At 35.8% G+C, this 19904-nt stretch overlaps 1 protein-coding gene across 2 annotated transcripts in view; it reads left to right on the forward strand.

The window, feature by feature from the left end:
- PDE4D (phosphodiesterase 4D) overlaps positions 1–19904 on the forward strand; it is a 1102929-nt gene that overhangs the window by 817419 nt on the left and 265606 nt on the right. For both annotated transcript variants that reach the window (XM_044663797.1, XM_044663805.1), the window contains exon 2: positions 16089–16280. In XM_044663797.1, the coding sequence (XP_044519732.1) occupies positions 16089–16280 (192 nt within the window). The remainder of the gene's footprint in view (positions 1–16088; positions 16281–19904) is intronic.

Below are 19904 nucleotides of genomic sequence, written 5' to 3' on the forward strand. Positions count from 1 at the left end.
CTAGACATCATTATTCAGTTGTGTCCAACCCTTTTTGACCCTTATTATTATTATTATTATTATTATTATTATTATTCCTGTTGGCTCCCAGAGGAGCATAGGGCCGCAACCATCTCATGCCAATGGACTCTGTTCTGGGCAACATCCCCCAACTGGGCCCATGTCACTCTGAGGGTCCCTGTCTCGTTCTTGGCATATCTCCGCCAGGTCTGCCATCCGATGTCTAAGATGTGACTCAGGCACCCGTCAACAAAGACCTGGAGTTTGTTGTCTTTTGCCAGCACGCGTCGTGGACTCTGTTGGAGAGCGATCTTCCAGACTAGGCGATCATTGGTTTTGTTGGTTTATGAGGTTGCAGTTTCTTTAGCAAGTAAGATTTTTACGGGGTGAGGTTGCTAGCCTCGCGCCCAACCCTCCTCCTTTTTTCAGCCGGGCTTGGGACCGTCCTTGGCAGAGTTTTGACCCTATTTAGGGTTTTTTTGGCAAAGATACTGGAGTGGTTTGCCATTTCCTGCTCCCGCGCATGTTATAGATGAGTAAATGAAGCAAACAGGATGAATTGACTTTTTTAAGGTCACACAGCTAATTAGTGCCTGAGGCCAGATAACTCAGATTAATTTAAGATTAATGATTCTAGGCCTGGCATTCTATCCACCCAACCACCTAACTGTCCAGTAGAGGTAATTGGGACTCAACGAAAAACTCTGTTTTGGGAAGGAGTTAGAGGTGAGGATGATATGGTCAGATTTGTGTTTTAGGACCATCTGTTTGTCAACTTTGTGAAGGGTATATTAAAGATTAAAGAAGGAAGAAAATGGAATCAGGGAAGTCAATTAAGAAGTTATCATAATAATCTAGACAAGTGATGATAGGGATCTTAAGGTAGTTGGAAGGAAAAATATATGAGATGTATTTTGAAGGTAAGATTATCAAGATCTGGCAATTGACTGGAAATGGGGGTTGAGAGACTTGGGAAATTCATGATGCTCCAAGATTATGGACATGGGAAACTAGATGGACACTGATGCCATTAACAAAAATTGGGAAGGATTCAGGTTGGAGGAAGGTAAAATGAGTTATGTATTAGACTTGTTGAGTTTGAGATGCCTGAGAGATAACTGGTGATAAATATGAAAAATGATAAAGGCTTGTATAAATATATATATTAGTATTTTAATTAAAGCCATGCTGATAGATAAAATCATTAGACCACGCGCTTGTAAGCATTCAAAACTGCCGCCTCCATTACTGTCTCCTGTTTCCTGGCCAAGAGCCTACTCGCAAAGAGGTCAGTCCCTCCTAACCCAGGAGATTTAAGCTCTTCCCTGCATCAAGACGTCGACCTCCCCATGCCCCAAAGACCCGGAAACGGAAACCAGTCAGACCATGTTGGATCACGGGAAATGTAGTTTTGATACATTTCCCATGTCCATAGAAATATATACACTTTTAGGTGGCATTCCCAAATTTCACTTTTACACTGGGGAAAATGTAAAGCAGACATATAGTATCTTAAGAATAAAATTCAGAGATGATATATATGCCTATCCTTACTTTTCCCAAGTACTTTTTTCATCGTTTATCATTTTGGTCAAGTAACTGCAATTATGCTGCAAAATTTTTCTTTCCTTTGACCACTTACCTCCTTGCAGATAGCTTTTAGTTTTTATGTGTTTGTGTCAATTCACTATATATCTTAAATATGTAGCTTGGCTTTTATGTAGAATTATTTTCCTTTTTGACAATTTTTCTTCCTCTTCTTCAAGTTGCATTCATTTTGTTTATACAAAAGCTTTTATAATTTCCTAAGATTTTCAATAGTCCTTTACCACATGCTAGAAATATAACCAGACGAATTTCAAACGTAAGAGTACATAATGTATTTTTTACAATGGACAACATTCTTTAGACCATTTGCAAGGTCTCAAAACACTTCAAGGAAAATATATTGTATATACTTTTTGTTAGGAATCACTAGAGAAAATTATACTGTGACTAATGCAATAGCTCCTGTTTTGGACTCATTATTAAATCTGTACCAGAATTAGGATGACCTTCATAGGTAGTTATAGCTTATACATAGTAGGTACACAGAAATGTTTGTTGAACTGAATTTGACAAATGAATATCTTATCTTGGTTGTCATTCCCTATTTTGTGAGAACCTTCAAACATGTACTTTCATCTTGGTGCTTTGGAAAAGAGGGCATGAGTAATATAAACACTATGCATTAAAGTTAGGATGGATTTTCTCTGGCATGAGTAAAGAAATGACATGAGGTCATAGCAATACCGTTCTCCTAAGTCCTTTTCTCTTGCCTATTAAAGCGGAACAACTTATTTATTTGGATCCTAAAGAGTGGCAAAGAAAGCAACACCATTTCCAAAAATAAATGACTGATAGGGTTAGTAGTGAGTGGTTTTCTGATCTGTTTGCAAGGCAGTCTAACCCTTTAAGAAAAATGGAGTTTCCTAATCCATTAGAAAAAAAAAAAAGGGAATTCTAGATTCTTTTCTATTTCCTTCATTCCTTTTTTTGTTTGTTTGTTTGTTTTTTAAATTTTAAACCCTTAACTTCTGTGTATTGACTTATAAGTGGAAGATTGGTAAGGGTAGGCAATGGGGGTCAAGTGACTTGCCCAGGGTCACACAGCTGGGAAGTGTCTGAGGCCGGATTTGAACCTAGGACCTCCTGTCTCTAGGCCTGGCTCTCAATCCACTGAGCTACCCAGCTGCCCCCATTCCTTTTTTTTTTTTTTTAAATTATATCTGTCTGTAGAAATACCAGTAGTTATTTTCATCCAATTGGTCCCCAGTATTAAGTAATATGGTTAAATCAGTGTTGTAAATGGTAAGTATTGTTACAAAGGAACCATTCTCTTATAATTTTATCAAAGCACATTCATAAAAACTTTTTTAAAATGAATCTCTTAACAGGAATTGGCCTTCTTAAAGAAAACACACAAATGAATTTTTTGTTTGCTTAATTTTCCCTATATTACTTTCCTATATTAGTATCCTATATTTCCCCTGTTTTTCTGTCTCCATCACTGCATGACTGAAATTAGATCATTCTGTGACTTAAATGTTAATGTTGTGTGAAAATACTTTTTAAGTTTGTGGCATCATAAAAACCCTTCCAGAAGATTTCTTTAAGGGAGCTGACAAATTGGATTAGTTGGGAGTTGATTTTCCCCTCTGATAAACAACTGTACTCTGGCTAAACAATTCCCATTTAAAGCAGAGTCATGATAATTAAGCAAATAGCAGAGAGCTGTGGTAAAGTAAAGGGAAGGATTCCTGCAGGCAGTAGTTATGTAGCAGGAGCCGCTGACATCCCTTGCTTCTGCAGGGCCATAGCATATTACATTTTGAACCATTATATCAAAGACTGTAGGGATTTCCCTGTTCTGTCCACAAGGCACTTCATCATTTGAGATGACTTGAGCTTTGTGATGGTCTTTTGGGAAGAGAATGCCACTTTGGAAATATGACAGTTAATAATGTACCCTGAATACTAAAAGGTTTGTTGTAACAGTTGCATATATAGCAAGGGAAGCATGTCTAATTGAATCTGCAAAGAAGAGCATCTGCTACTGTGGCTCAATATAGAAGGGGAAGCTAGATTCCCAGAATCTTAGTTGCAGAAGAGCCTAGAGACTAACTAGAACTAGGAATGTTTCTGCCTGGAGCGAGTACCACAAATTATGTCCAGGCAAGCAGTGGAGGGACCCCAGATGAAAAAAGTCAAGAAAAATATCAGCTTACACCAATTTCTAAATGATTACTCTTACTGATGAGGGTCTAAGCCAGTCATTCCCAAAGTGGACGCTACCGCCCCCTGGTGGGTGCTGCAGCGATCCAGGGAAGTAGTGATGGCCACACTTTTTTTGTATTACATTCAATCCTGAGTTCAATAAATAGTTTCATAATTTCCAGGGGGCTAAGTAATATTTTTTTCTGGAAAGGAGGAAGTAGGCCAAAAAAGTTTGGCAACCACTGGTTTACGCCATGGTTTTTGTACAGTGATGAAGTTCTTGCTCTGTCAAAGGTCATACTATTCAACCTTTTCCTGAAATAGGCATCCATCATATCAGTTTCTTTCTATATTTGATGGCTCTGTCTAATCTGAAATTTGAGTCTTGCCCAGCACCCAGTACAATGCTCTACACACAATACAATACAGTACAATGGACATTCATTCAGTCAATGTTGGCTGAATTGTTCTGGGGCAGTATAGAGTAGAAAGATTTGCTAGATATGCAGTAGGATGTTGTACAGTAGTTTCAGTCATGTCTGACATTTCATCACCCCATTTAGATTTTCTTTGCAAAGATACTGGGAGTGGCTCATCATTTCTTTCTCCAGCTCGTTTTACCATTGAGGCAAATAGGGTTAAGTGACTTTCCCAAGGTCACACAGCTAGTAAGAACTAGAGTCTTTCTGACTCTGACCCAGTTCTCTATCCACTGTGCACCTAGCTGCCCTTCAGTGGGTTGGAGAATTTAGGTTAAATCCTTTTTCTGCCTTGTTCTAACTATATGACATTGGGCTAGTTACTTACTTTTTTTTTTGGTACTCTTAACTTCTGTCTTAGTCTCATTCCTAAAACAGAAGAGCAGTAAGAGCTAGATAATCAGAGTTAAGTGACTTGCCCAGAATCACACAACTAGGAAGTATCTGAGGCTAGATTTGAATATAAGCCTCTGAACTCCAGGCCTAGTACTCTAAATTAGCTGCTTCTGCAAATTACTTTCTCGACCACTCAGATTCCTCATCAGTAAAGTGAGAGTTGGATCAGGTGTTCTCTGAGGACCCTTCCAGTTCTATGATCCAGCAGGTGAATCCTTCCCTTCCCACATATACCCCCTTCCTCAACCTACTTGCTGAAACAACTCCAGTGACAGGAAACTTTCTCAAGCAGCCCATTCCATTCAGAGAAAGCTGTTAAGAGAAATATTGTGGTGTCATTCAAAAAAACATTCAGCTCATCAAAAGTCCCATATTTATATTCATATTATAAATTTATATTCAAGTACTTAGGAATATAGATATTGTAACATTATCAATATATATCTGATGATCAGTTTTTTCATTTGTATTATGGAAATAATCATATTATCTGCCTCAAAGGACACTGTCAATATATAGCACCATGGGGGCAACTAGATAGTGTAGTGTATAGAGTGCTAGATTTATGGTTTGGAAGTGTGGCCTCAGACACTTCCTAGCTATGTGACCCTGGAAAAGGTGCAAATAAATGAATAAGTAAATAAAGAAGGTCTTTCCTATACTGAAATAAATTTTCTAGCAGATTTCCGATGGCCTTTGTTTAGAGTTAATAAAAACAACCAGGATTTAATAGAGGGGAATTATTCAGAATTAAAGACAAAAGATAAAGAAGTTTTATTTTAGCTATGTGGATATTTATTTGGGGGGGGGATGAGAATCTGGCCTAGTGATATTTATTCATAAAGGAATCAGAAGACTTTATTATTGTAGATTGGCATTTGTTCTGATGCTTATAGGTATTAAGGATTTTGGACTTATAGGTTAAGAGCTGATTTGGGGCTCAGAGACGATCTAATGCAACCCCTTTGTTTTAAAAAGTGACATAATTTTTTATGTGTTGATACAATTTTTAATTGTTTTCTGATATTTTGTGATTCATGTTCTCTCTTGCCCTCTGATCCCTCTACCTTCACCAAGACAGCAGGTAATATGATATAGGTTGTACATGTGTTATCACATAATACACATTTCTATGTTCATCATATTGTGAAAGAAGACTATAGAGAAAAATTCATGAAGGAAATACAGTGAAGACTGGTATGCTTTAATCTACATTCTGACTCTGTCAGTTCCTTCTATGGCAGAGAATAGCCTTTTTTTTAGTCATGAGTCTTTTAGGGTTACCCTGGAACCTTGCATGACTGATAATAGTTTTTTAAACTCTTGCCTTCCATCTTGGAATCCATACTGTGTAGGTAGTTTAAGCAACTTGCCTAAGGTCACAGAGCTAGGAAGTATCTGAGACCAAATTGAAACCCAGGACTAGAACCGAGCCATCTAGCTGTCCCATATTCCCCTCATTTTAAAGAGGTAGAAGAGGTGAGCTGAGGCATATAGAAGCAAACCAACTTGCTCATGGTGACATGGATAATAAGTGTCTTAGGGAGGATGTGAAACCATGTCCTCTGACTTGAAAACTGGAGGTCTTTCCATCGCTCCAAATTGTTCTCTGAGACACTGAAAATACAAGCTACTTCGCTTGGTCAGGGTAACTTTAGCCAGTGTGAATCAGAAGGTGAACTTGAAATTCTGTCATTCAGACTTCAAGAGCGGATCTCTATCCTCTAGGATGGTGATTCCCAAAGTGGGTGCCACTGCCCCCTGGTGGGTGCTGCAGTGATCCAGAGGGGCTATGATGGCCACAGGTGCATTTATCTTTCCTATTAAAATTTAAAAAAAATTAATTTCCAGGGGGCTAAGTAATATTTTTTCTGGAAAGGAGACGGTAGGCCAAAAAAGTTTGGGAACCACTACTCTAGGATATAATACCTTGATTTTACTGGTGAGAACATATATATATATATATATATATATATATATATATATATATAATCTGGATTAGAAGTTCTTAACCTTTTTTTTTTTTTTTTTTTTTTTGTACCATGATCCCTTAGAGGTCTGATGAAGCCTATGGACTTCTCAGAATAATGCTTTTAGTGACATAAAATAAAATATGCAAGATTACAAAGGAAATTGATTATAGTGAAACAGTTATAAAAATGTTTTTTATTTAAATTTCTCAGATCCAAGGTAAAGAACCCATGATCTGAACCAATTATTGTCCTATGATCTTCTTTATCTCACAGCATGTGAGAGGTACTATAGTAAGGACTATGACATCTTAGTAACTCCCTCCCCAATAACAAAGGAATCATATCATTTGTCTATGTCTTCAATGATAAGAATTTTTTAGGTAAAAAAAAATAGAAAACATTTTCTCTTCTCCTGCCCCCTCTATTTCCACCTTGCCTCCACTTCCCAGTCTGACTACAGAGCTTAATTAAGCATTGGAATACATTGTTTTCCAGGAGTTTTTTTTTTCTCTTTTATACTCACTTTTTATTGACTGTCTTTCATTTTTGTAAGTGTATATCTGGGGTAAACAGAAGCTGTGATTTGCCCATGGTCATACAGCTTATGTGTCTGAAATCATATTTGAACTTACCTTCCTGACTTCTTGGCTCCAAGTACAGCACTTTAGCCACTTTAATTTAAAAAAAAAAATTCCCTTTCCTATTCCGTCTCCAGATCTCAAGTAATGGTAATTCACAGTTTTGCCTGAGGTTTTACTTTTTCTTTTTATGATGGAATGTGCAAGTCCAGAAAAATGGCCATTCACTAACTGCTTTTGTTTTTACTAATTAAGCAAAACCTACCTCACTCCCCACTGCTACTTGCAGAATAATTCTCTGAGGAAGTGCCAGTCAGGATATCCAACTTAACTCCTATTTTTTCCTTTTCCATCTTCTTCATTTATTACGTTGGGGTGACTTGAGAGCGTCAGCAACAAGTTGTAACCAAATGTCATAGCGAGTATGTTTCCAAAGGTCACCTGATATTTTTGCTCATAAAAAAGTATACACCCTTTACCCTGGTGCCAACTTTAACAGTGTTGTTGTTTATAAAAGCCATCTGTGAAAACACAGGGCGAAATGTTCCTGTTCTTAGATGTCCCTTCTGCGTGCAAATGTACGCATTAGGGCAGCCGACCATGCATAGTATCACTTAACTGCATAATCCACTTAAGCAGCTAGAGATCATCTCATCTCCAGTGACCTATTTAGATTGGACTTGTGACACTTCGAGTTTGTTGAGAAGGATAAACATCTTCATAGCTCATTACTAAAAGCCTGACTTCTAGTAACCCAGTATAGTCATTAAAATTGTAGATTTAGTTAAGAATGTAAATTATGTGAATTCTCCAGGACAGCTGTTTGACCCTGCTGAGAAATCAACAATGGGAAAAAATGTTTGGGGGCAAGACTATAAACAGGTTTGAGTTGTTAAAATGAATAAGACATTTCATAGTGAAAGAAAATGACAATTGTAACCTGTGGCCCAGCATTCCAAACTACAACTTGTAAGAACTGTATTCAATCTTGGCCTTTTGTTCACTTATTTTTCCCCCACCTAGAATTCTGAGAACTTCAGAATATACTCATAAATACAGGTAAAAGAGGCTTCTGTTCTAGTGAGAGCATTTAAGGTAACATGTTAGTGCATATTGGATAAAGGGCAAACTTTATTTCATACTATAGAAAATGCAGAGCCATAAAAAGGGCTCATAGTAACCTATAAACAATCAATATAATTCTTTGGCCACTTTCTGATGATTCCACTTAGGGGCCTATGTAGATTTTGAATACAGTGATCCCTCGCCTATCATGGGAGTTACGTTACAGAGACCCCTATGATAGGTGAAAATCCACAAAGTAGCAATGTTATATTTATTTTATTTATATATAACACTTATAAACATTGAGCCAATCAGCGCACAGGATACAGAACACAGTGCTGTGGTTGGTCACCTTTAATTCCATCAGCCAGAAGTGTGCTGTGTACAATCTCACGATATGGCAGAATCAGAAATAAGTAATTCAATAATTCAGTGTTCAATAAAGTAGAAAATAAAAATTAGTCATGAAAGCGGTCTTTATTTGATAAAAACTGTTTTGAAAATTAGAAAGCAGTGTGGCAGAAATTTGGCTGAGACCAACACCTTATATCATATTCAATCATCCATTCTGATATATGAGACTCAAAAATAGAAGAGGAGCAGATCATATATTTCTTACAGACTGAAGTAGGGGATACATTTTAAAAATTCTTTTATTTTTCTCAATCACAAGTAAAAAAATAACATTTGTTTGTTTTTTAATTTTGAGCTCTAAATTCTTTCTATCCCTCCCTCCCCTTGCTTCCTTGAAAAGGCAAGCAGCTTGTTTATATGTAGTCATAAAAAATGTATGTCCTTTCAAAAATATTTATTTTTTAAATTTATTTTAAGTTCATTTATTTAATTAATTAACTTAGAATATTTTTCCATGTTTACATGAATCATGTTCTTTCCCTCCCCTCCTTCCACCACCTTCCCATGGGTCAACGAGCAATTCTACTGGGTTTTACATGTGTCATTGATCAAGACCCATTTCCATATTATTAATATTTGTACTAGGGTGATTGTTTAGAGTCTACATCCCAAATCATATAAAAAACACATTTCTATTAACCACACCATGAAAGAAAACACAGACTACCACCCCCAAAAAGAAAAGTAAGAAAATGGAAGAAGTATGCCTCAATCTTCATTCAGACCCCATCAGTTCTTTCTCTGGAGGTGAACAGCATTTTTCATAATGAATCCTTTGGAACTAGTTTGGATCATTTTATTACTCAGAATAACTAAGTAATTTACAGTTGATCATTATATAATATTGATATGTTGCTATGTACAATTTTCTCCTAGTTTGGCTTACTTCCCTTCACATCAGTTCATGTAAGTCTTCCCAGGTTTTCTGAAGCCATCTTGCTTGTAATTTCTTATAGCACAACAGTATTCATTCCATCACAATCATATACCACAATTTGTTCAGTCATTCACCAATTGACTAGCCTCCACATAATTTCCAATGCTTTGTCACCATAAAAAAAGCTACTTTAAATATTTTGGTACATATAGGCCTTTTTCTTTGTTCTTTGATCCCTTTGGGAATATAGACCTAGTAATGATATTGCTGGGTCAAAGGATATGCATAGTTTTATAGCCCTTTGGGCATAGTTCAAAATTGCTCTCTAGAATGGTTGAATCAGTTCATAATTCTATCTCAGTATATTAGTGTTCTATTTTTTCTACATCCTCTCCAGCATTTATATTTTCCTTTTCTGTTATGTTAGCCAGTCTGATAGATATGAGATAGTATCTTCGAGTTGTTTTAATTTGTGTTTCTCTAATTAATAGTGATTTTAGGAGATAAGTTCTTAACCAAATAAGGGACATAGACAATTACAGAAGATTAAAAAAAAATAGAAAAGTTTCTGTACAGGCAATGTTCTCTTATCAGTCTTTTGTTCCTGACTTTATCCAGTTTATCTCCTCTGGATAATTTGTGAGAGATCTTTTTTTATATTTCTGTAGGAAACAGTTTATTTAGGCCTGAAAATGATATTTTAATAGACTTTCCAATCATTTCTAAAATGACTCCTGTCTATTGCATAAAATATATACATTTTAGAGATAAGATCAAAAGCATCAAAGAACCTCTTTCCAGCTTTCCTCAGTGTAACAGATTCCTATAGTTTAAGCAATTCTAATTCCACCATAAGTGGATTATTTTTTGTCTCAATCTGCAGTGTTAATCATTTGAGAAACTTCTGGTTTTGAAAAATCCCTTTAGCAATGAGAATCTTTTCAACAGCTTTTTTTTTTTTTTTGAGAGTTGCCTGGTGATACCAAGAAGTTAAGTGACTTGTTCAGGATTGCAGAACCTTTCTTAGAGGCAGAAAAATAATTATGTGTGCTTCCTATTGATTATTCCTTACTTTCTCATTCAAATAAGTAAACTGTTTAAAACAAAGTGAATACATATATATGTAACAGGTGGTGTGGTTACTTGGACAGAGAGAGAGGTTAAATTTTGAATCAGGAAGACTAATGTTTAAATCTATTCTCTGACACAAGTTTTCTGACTCTAGGCAAGTCATTTCTCTGATAAGTCCTAGGGAGTTGGATAAGACCAAAACAAACCCAGCAACTATATGAACACAACTATAAAACACTCTTCACAAAATAAAATGAGACCTAAACAATTAGAAAAATATTAATTCCTTGTGGATAGGTTGGCCAATATAACAACAATACTACATATTGGTATGGACTAAAATAGAGAAAAAGCCATAAAGAAAATGAAGGAATAAGACTAATTACTATGGTCAACCTTCTTAATGTTGGGCAAGTTGTATAATTTGGTCACTACTTGTGATGAAATTTATCTAGCAAATATAAAACCCAACTAGTTTTGGAGTCATGACTTAGATTGGTCATGATTCTGCATCTTGTCATCTTTGTGACCTTGGGCAAGTCATTAAACTCCTATCTTAAAAATGAGAAAGTTGATCAAAGAATTCCCTAAGAAAAAGACTCCAGAGTCAGATGAATTCACAACTGAACTCTACCAACATTCAAAAAACAACTAACTCCAGTACTACATAAACTAGTTGGGAAAATAGGAGAAAAGAAGGAATCCTTCCAAACTCTTTTTGTGAGACAAATAGGATACTGACAACTAAACAGGAAGAGCTAAAACAGAGAAAGTAAACTATAGACCAATCTTGATGCAAAATTTTTAAATAAAATACATACAAAAAGATTATAGTATTATATCATAAAGAGTTTTATACCAGAAATGCAGATTGTTCAGTATTAGGAATACCATCAGCATATATTGGTCATATCCATAATAAAACCAATAGAAAGCATATGATCATTTCAATGAATTCAGGAAAATCTTTTGACAAAATACACCGCCAATTCATTATGAAAATATTGAGAAATATTGGAATAAATGGAGCTTCCTTAAAGAGATCAATGACATCGATCTAAAACCATGAGCAAGCACTATCTGTAATGGGGATAAACTAAAATCCTTCCCGATAAGGTTAAGGGTAAAGCAAGGATGTCCATTATCACCACTACTATTTAATATTGTACTAGAAATGCTGTCTCAATAAGAACAGCAGAAGAAATGAAGGAACTAGAATAGACAGTGAGGAAACAAAGTTATCACTCTTTGCAGATGATATGATAATATAACTAGAAAATCCTAAGGAATCAACCAAAAACTAATAGAAATAATTATCAAATTTAGCTGTCATAGGATACAAAATAAACCCACATAAATCATCAGAATTTCTGTTTTCTACCAACAAAATCCAACAGCAAGAGTAGAAAAAGAAACTACATTCATAATAACTCTAGACAATATGAAATGCTTGGGAGTATACCTACCAAAACAAACCCAGCAACTATATGAACACAACTATAAAACACTCTTCACAAAATAAAATGAGACCTAAACAATTAGAAAAATATTAATTCCTTGTGGATAGGTTGGCCAATATAACAACAATAATAATCCTACCTAAATTAATGTACCCATTCAGTGTCATACCAATCAAACTACCCAAAAATTATTTCACAGAACGAGAATAAAGGCCAACACTATCAAGGGAATTAATGAAAAAAAGAATATGAAGGAAGGAGTCCTAGCTGTACTAGATTTCAAATTATAATATAAAATTATAATCATTAAAGCAATCTGATACTAGTAAGAAATAGAGTAGTGGGTCAATGGAATAGGTTAGGTAGTCAACAACACACAACAATTAATGTACATAACAACTTAATGTTTGATAAACCCAAATATCCAAGCTTTGGGGGAAAGAACTCACTATTTAACAAAAACTATTGGGAAAACTAGAAAACAGTATGGCAGAAACTAGGCATAGACCAACACCTCACAGTATACACCAGAATAAAATTAAACTGATACTTATTCTAATTATAAAGGATGGCACTGTAAACAAATTAGGGGAACCTGAAAAAGTTTACCTGTCAGACTTATGGATAGGGGAAAATTTTATGACCAAATAAGACTAGGGGACATTGCAAAAGTGAAATGGATAATTTTCATTACATTAAATTTTAAAAGGTTTTGAACAAACAAAACCAATGTGACCAAGATTGTAAGGGAAACAATAAACTTTGAAAAAAATTTTTATAGCAGGTGTTTCTAACAGAAACCTCATTTCTCAAATATATAGAGAATTCAATTAAATTTATGAGCATAGAAAGCATTCCTCAATTGAAAAATGGTCAAAGGATATGAATAGGCAGTTCTCAAAAGAAGAAATTGAAACTATGTATAGTCATATGAAAAAATGTTCCAAATCACTATTGATTAGAGAAATGCAAATTAAAACAATTCTGATATACCACCTCACACCTATCAGATTAACTAACATGATTGAAAATGAAAATGATAAATAGTAGAGGAGATGTGGGAAAATTGGAATTCTCTTATGCTGTTGATAGAACTGTGAACTGATGCAACCATTCTGGAGAGCAATGTGGAACCATGTTCAAAGGGCAATAAAACTATGCATACCCTTTCACCCAACAATACCACTACTGGGTCTGTGCCCCAAAGAGAGCAGAGATAAGATGAAAAGGACCTACCTATACTAAAATATATTAGCGACTTTTTGTTGTTGTTGTTATAGCAAAGAATTAGAAACTAAAGTTATCCGTCTCTTGGGGAATGGATGGGCAAGTTATGATATATGGTTGTAATGGAATGCTATTTTTCCATAAGAAATGATTAACAGGATGAGTTCATAAAAATGTGGAAAGATTTATATGAACTAATATAAAATGAAGTAAGCAGAACCAGGAGAACAATGCATATAGTAAGAAATATTATACGATGATCAACTGTGAAGGACTTACCTATTATCAGTGAAGCAAGTTCCCAAGATATCCACAAGGGACCCATAATGAAAAATGCTATCCACAGCCTTGGAGTCTGATTGCAGATCAAAACATGCCATCAACTACTTTATTTTCTTCATGAGTTATTTAATAATATGTGTAATATGTATCTTCTGTCACACCATGAGCACATTTGTCCAAATCTTTCATCTTGTTGGCTAATTGTGATATAGGAAAAGAGTAAAGCTGTCCCTGAAGGAGTTTATGTACCAGGAGGGAACAAAATAAGTCATGACAACAGTAATGTGTAGGGTAGTATGTTGCCATGGCAGATAAGTGAATGGGAAGATACAGGACTAGAAAATCCCAGGAAATCATATGAAATCTCTAGTCTTAAGACTTCTGGTAGGAACTCTGTCTTGTTTCACTTTTCTGTCATATATTCTTAGGGTAGAACATAGTAGATACTTAATAAATGGTTATTGGATTCAGCTTAACAGAGATCTAAATGAGATAAATCTACATGAAAGCAAAAGCTTGTTTATTTTAGTTAAATTAGTCCCATTTTAAAAAGTGGTACCTGCAAGATACCTGGAACCACTATCCACCTTCAAATTTTTTTTTTCGGTGCCTGATCAAAGTAGATTATATAAGTAGTGGTAAGGGAAATAACTCTTCACTTTTTATTAGCTACAGTTGTCTCTTAGTCAACGCCTTCCTTTGGGAATGATCACTGGTGAAATATGTCTTTCTGCTTTCTCTTCATTGGCATTAAATATTTTCAATATGAGCAGAGGAAAACAAAGGATTTATATTATTATTATTAATGAGTGATGTATTAAATATTCAGCTAAAAGTTTTACTACAAGGAGAATTGAGTAACTCTTGAGTAAAATAAAGTTTGAAGGTTATTTCATCATTAATTCAAGTATTTATTAAAGTGCTTAAGACCTTATCTGGGCCACTTGTCAGAAATAACTGCCATTAGGGGTGTCCTTTTTATTTATCTTCCCTCCATCCCCACCTTGAGAATCCTTGGGATACCCAGATTTCATCAAAGCTAGACAAGTAGGAAAATTCTCCACTGGGAATACATGTTTCCCTTGTCTTTGTTTTTCCCCGGCAAACTTGAGGCTGTCCAAAAGAGCCATATGGTGGTTCATACCACTTAGATGAGTTGGCAGCCACCACCTATCAGCCTTCTAGTGAGACTGAATACTGTGAGGCATTCTCATCTGTCTTGCTACTGCATTCTACAGTCTTCAGGGCCTTCTCATTTGCCCTGCTGCTATACCCTTCATTCCCCTGAGACCCTGCCATCTGCTTCAGAGCCGAACCCTCAGGAACTTCTCTGCCTTCTTATCTGCCTTGCAGCTGAATTCCTTTATATGTTTTCTCCCTCCTCTTAGAATATGAGTGCCTGCATTCCTTGAGAGGAGAAACTGTTTCATTTTTCATGTTTTCATACCAAGCACTTGACCCAGCACTTGGCACAATGTAAACATTTAATAAATGTTTTCCCATTCATTCCCTGAATTTGTGCAAAATATTGCACTATGCCATGTTAGCATTCTCCTTCCCCTTTCGCTCTTCCCCTATTACTATGATTTTCTGAGTAGACTAGCTATCTCTTGTTTTTAGATTAACCTAGTTGGGCTAGTTGGGAAAGACCCTTTATGGATATTACATCTAAATAATGTAAGATATTTGAGGGCAGCTGGGTAGCTCAGTGGAGTGAGAGTCAGGTCTAGAGACAGGAGGTCCTAGGTTCAAACCCGGCCTCAGCCACTTCCCAGCTGTGTGACCCTGGGCAAGTCACTTGACCCCCATTGCCCACCCTTACCACTCTTCCACCTATGAGATAATATACCCAAATTAAGGGTTAAAAAAAAAAGATATTTGAGGATAGAGTTGATATTCTATAATTCCATTGTATACCCTGTAGTAAGTATATCAGCAAAATTTATTGAAATTAATTCAACTGAAACTTGGTTATTTTTCTTTTAAAAGATTAACACACCAAATGTATCTTCTCTGACTGCTAGGATTATAGGTAATAGTATTTTCCTTGTACTCCAGTGATGTTAAACTCAAATAGGAATGAGGACTACTAAACTCTACATAAAGATTTCTACAGGCCACATATTAAAAAAACACATATTAACATTATGTTTTATTATATTTTTACTTATTTTGTTAAATATTTCTCAGTCATATTAGTTGTGACCTCATTGAGTTCCAGGCTGTGTATTTGATGCCTTTGGTTTGTATTGTGCCTTATGACTTTTGCCATTTTCTAAAAGCTTAGGAGAATTGGAAAATAAAAGTTGTTCATTTTTTTTCTTGAGTATCACCGGGGTATAATATAGTTTCAGTGTTATCAAGAACCCTGTTATTGAGTACCTGAACATAAGAATCAACTGTAGTTTTTCCCATTGCTAATTCTTGACTTGAATTATTTTCCTTTTGCTAGTTAGGTTACTGTTTTCCAAATGCACATAGTAATGTAAATATTTCTCATTTTGTTACAGTTTCGATGTGGACAATGGCACATCTTCGGGACGGAGTCCCTTGGATCCCATGACAAGCCCAGGTTCAGGGCTAATTCTCCAGGCTAATTTTGTCCACAGCCAACGCCGGGAATCCTTCCTATACCGGTCAGACAGTGACTATGACCTCTCTCCAAAGTCCATGTCGAGGAACTCCTCCATTGCCAGTGATATGTAAGTGTGGGGAGGGAGCTTTTAGGGTGAAGCTCATCAGAAGGTTGTCGATGCTTGTCATGAAACTTTCTCCAAAACTGGGGACAAAATACTCTATCAATGACTTCCATTTCTACCCACTGAATTCTTTCCTCAGGAGGGAAAACTAAATAAAAGTACACTAATGTGGGTAATTAACATCAGCTTTGACTTGAGAAGAACATTCTCATGAAAATGACAAATAGAGAACTCTTTTGACATGTGCTGTGCTTTTTTTGTTTATGAATTGGCTTAGATGCCACATTTTTATGTTGACACTGACAATTTTATCAGATAAGATTCCTTTTTCTCATAAAAGATCACTAGCTGATAAGAGTTTTAAATTTAAGCCTCTTTTGAAAAAAAATATTTGTTTAGCTCCAATTATCATCCTATTTCCAGTTGTGTTGTCTTGCCATAAGGACATTTTCTTGTATATTTTGAAAGGATTTAAACTTCCCAGTTTGAATAGACAGCCTATTTCACTGTAATTGCCTCTTTAGAGAGCAACATCATTTGAAAAGTTCCCAGCGCTATGTCCTATACAGCTGCTGCCTTCATTTGCCAGATCTTTGAAAAGACTTGAGAGAAACATTCCTTACTAACTCTGTGGCCTCAGAGCTTGGTAAAACTGGTTTCTTTGAAATTCAGATATGCTACAACATATAGTCTAATAAATAAGACATATGATGTTTTGGTTTTCTTGGGAATCTATTTTTTTTCTTATTCCAAGTCATCTCAAATTCAGTTTCTGGGGTCAGTGCCATACAAATCATAATCTAAAACCCAATAATGCTCAGTTCAGGAACTATTACTGCCCCCCCACTTTGTTTCATATTTTTTATAATATGCATAGCTACCTCATTCTAGGGCTATTCCCCTTGCTTTTCATGGGAGAAAGTCTTTATTAGAAGTCACCTAGAGACACTCTCAAATTTAAAAATCATTTTTATCCCCAAATGACATTTATTCCAAATTATATTAGAAGTTATATCCATGGAAGAAATATTTTGAATGTTTTATGAATATTTTAAATTTTTTAAAGGGATAGGAAATGGACTCCCTATTTCATTGGTACAGGGAGTTCCCAGGTGAGGAAATTCCCTCCATTAATGCAGGCTTGTAACTGCTCTGCTAATTATAATCTTAAAGTGGTACTTAGAGGATTGAGAAGTTAAGCGACTTGTCCAGAGTCCTATATCCTGTGCATGTCAGAGGATGAATTTGATTTCAGGCTCCAGGCTTCAAGGCTAGCTCTCTAACCATTATGTGACACTGCCTCCATATAACCTTGAAATTAATTCCTATGAAACATGAAAGTTTGCTATCATTCCAAAATCAAGATGGAATTTAGTAATGTCCCATTATAGTACTATGAGATGGGTTAGTGATGCTGAAATGCAACTTATCCAAATTAGGAATGAATTAAAATTAATGTGCAGATTCTTTCATAACATGCATAGGCTCACGAGCTTCCTGAGATATCCAGTGCAAATCTAAGCATTCTTCTAATCTATTGCACTGGAAATATTTAGGGGTCTATATTTATTCTGCTATAAATAATGAGTATGAGTTGACCATGGATTTTGAATGGCACGTTTCAACTAAAACATTCACTCTGTTTTGTGCTCTCCTCTATCTTCATCATCTCCCTTGAGTTTTTCTTTTTCATCATTTTACAATTGCTCTGGGACTTTTATTCTTAGATATTTACCTGAAGCTCAGACATCCTGGTGGTCTAAAGTTCAAGATTCCTTCTTTAGGTCTAGCATCAAATACGACTGCTAGACCAGTGATCTTTTGAAACTCTGTTCCACATCGCTTGCTATTTTCAATCCTGAATACACTTCTACTTGTTACATTTAGTAGATCAGTACAAAGACAAATTTTGAGTTTTTCACTTGAATAATATAAGTATTCTACTGGGAGGGAGAAACAAATAACAATAATGATTCCTCACTTCTATATATCACTTTATGTTGTTCAAGTGCTTCTGTGTACAGAAATTCATTTTATCTTGGCAGGAATACTGAGAGAGAGGCAAAGCAAAAATTATTATCCTTATATTATAGACAGGGAAACACAAGTTTAAAGAAGTATTATAACTGGTTCAGAGTTATATGGATTCTGGTTCCTAATTAAATGGTCTGTCCACTGCCCTATGGAATGTTAGCAGGGATTGATTTGGAGGGCTGATTATGGTACTGATGCCAGTAACAAATGTTCATAGCTATGCCTGTGTCACCATATGTTCTTCTCAAGTCAAAGCTGATGTTAATTACCCACATTAGTGTATTTTTATTTAGTTTTACCTCCTGAGGAAAGAATTCAGTGGGTAGAAATGGAAGTCATTGATAGAGTATTTTGTCCCCAGTTTTGGAGAAACCATTTGCATTAATGCTGCTTCTGCTGTGATTGTTTTGGTCCATTGCTTGTTTGGAATAGGACAATCCTTTGTTATAGATGATATTTCTGCAGACAAACTGTAATAACACTGTGGTTGGTCTTAGAGCTCAGATGCTGGGCCAGGTACAGTTAGTCTGCCCTGGTTCCATTGCATTTGGAACATTTGTTTAGTCAGAGCCACCACATTTTAGAGAAGACTCTTATATCTAGAAATGGCTACAGGTTCTTAGTGAGGCAGTGTAGTGTAGGAGATAGAGTTGGGCTTGGAGTAAGGATAATTTGTGTTCAAGTCCTGTGTATAACCCATATTGACTGTGTGGCCCTTGGCAAGTCACTGTTGGTGCTCCCAGACAAATCTCTAGGGTTGTAAGTTGTATAGCAGAAGATCTGTCTTGGTAGAGGAATTCCTAAGGATGGCTCCTTCTGTCACACAGGTCTGGTGAAAGGAAATATGAACCTCATTATCAGAACCTCATTTTCGTTTTAAGTAAGCTACCTCAAGGAATAGTAAGAATGAATGAAAAAACAAGTGTATGTGAAAGAGCCTTCCACATATAAAATCTAGATCAATGTTATTCTTACTAATATTTCCCATAAGCAGTTGCATGTAACAGGCACTCAAGAGAGACTAATAGAATGAATTATTAAATAATGAAAATTTAAACATATGTACCTATGAGAGATTGGAAGCAGATAAGCTGTAGTGTTTATTAAAGACATTTGAATATTTTTATAAATATATAAATATCAGGTTTGATTGTAATTAATTCAGTAGAAAAAGAGATGCAAGTTTTTTAAACATTTTCCCCCAATTCATCATAAATAATTTCCGACCATATTCTGGAGCAAAAGTTATATTTTTTTTATTTTTTTTTATTTATTTTTTTAACCCTTGTACTTCGGTGTATTGTCTCATAGGTGGAAGATTGGCAAGGGTGGGCAATGGGGGTCAAGTGACCTGCCCAGGGTCACACAGCTGGGAAGTGGTTGAGGCCGGGTTTGAACCTAGGACCTCCCGTCTCTAGGCCTGACTCTCACTCCACTGAGCTACCCAGCTGCCCCCTGGAGCAAAAGTTATATTAATCCCCACTTTATAAATATAGAAGCAGGTAGGTGGCACAGTGGATAGACTACCAGTCAGGTCTGGAGTTTGAGGACCTGGGTCAAATTTGGCCTCGGTTACTTCCTAGCTGTTTAATC

Source organism: Gracilinanus agilis, chromosome 1 (genome assembly GCF_016433145.1).
Source record: "Gracilinanus agilis isolate LMUSP501 chromosome 1, AgileGrace, whole genome shotgun sequence".
Taxonomy (NCBI): Eukaryota; Metazoa; Chordata; class Mammalia; order Didelphimorphia; family Didelphidae; genus Gracilinanus; species Gracilinanus agilis.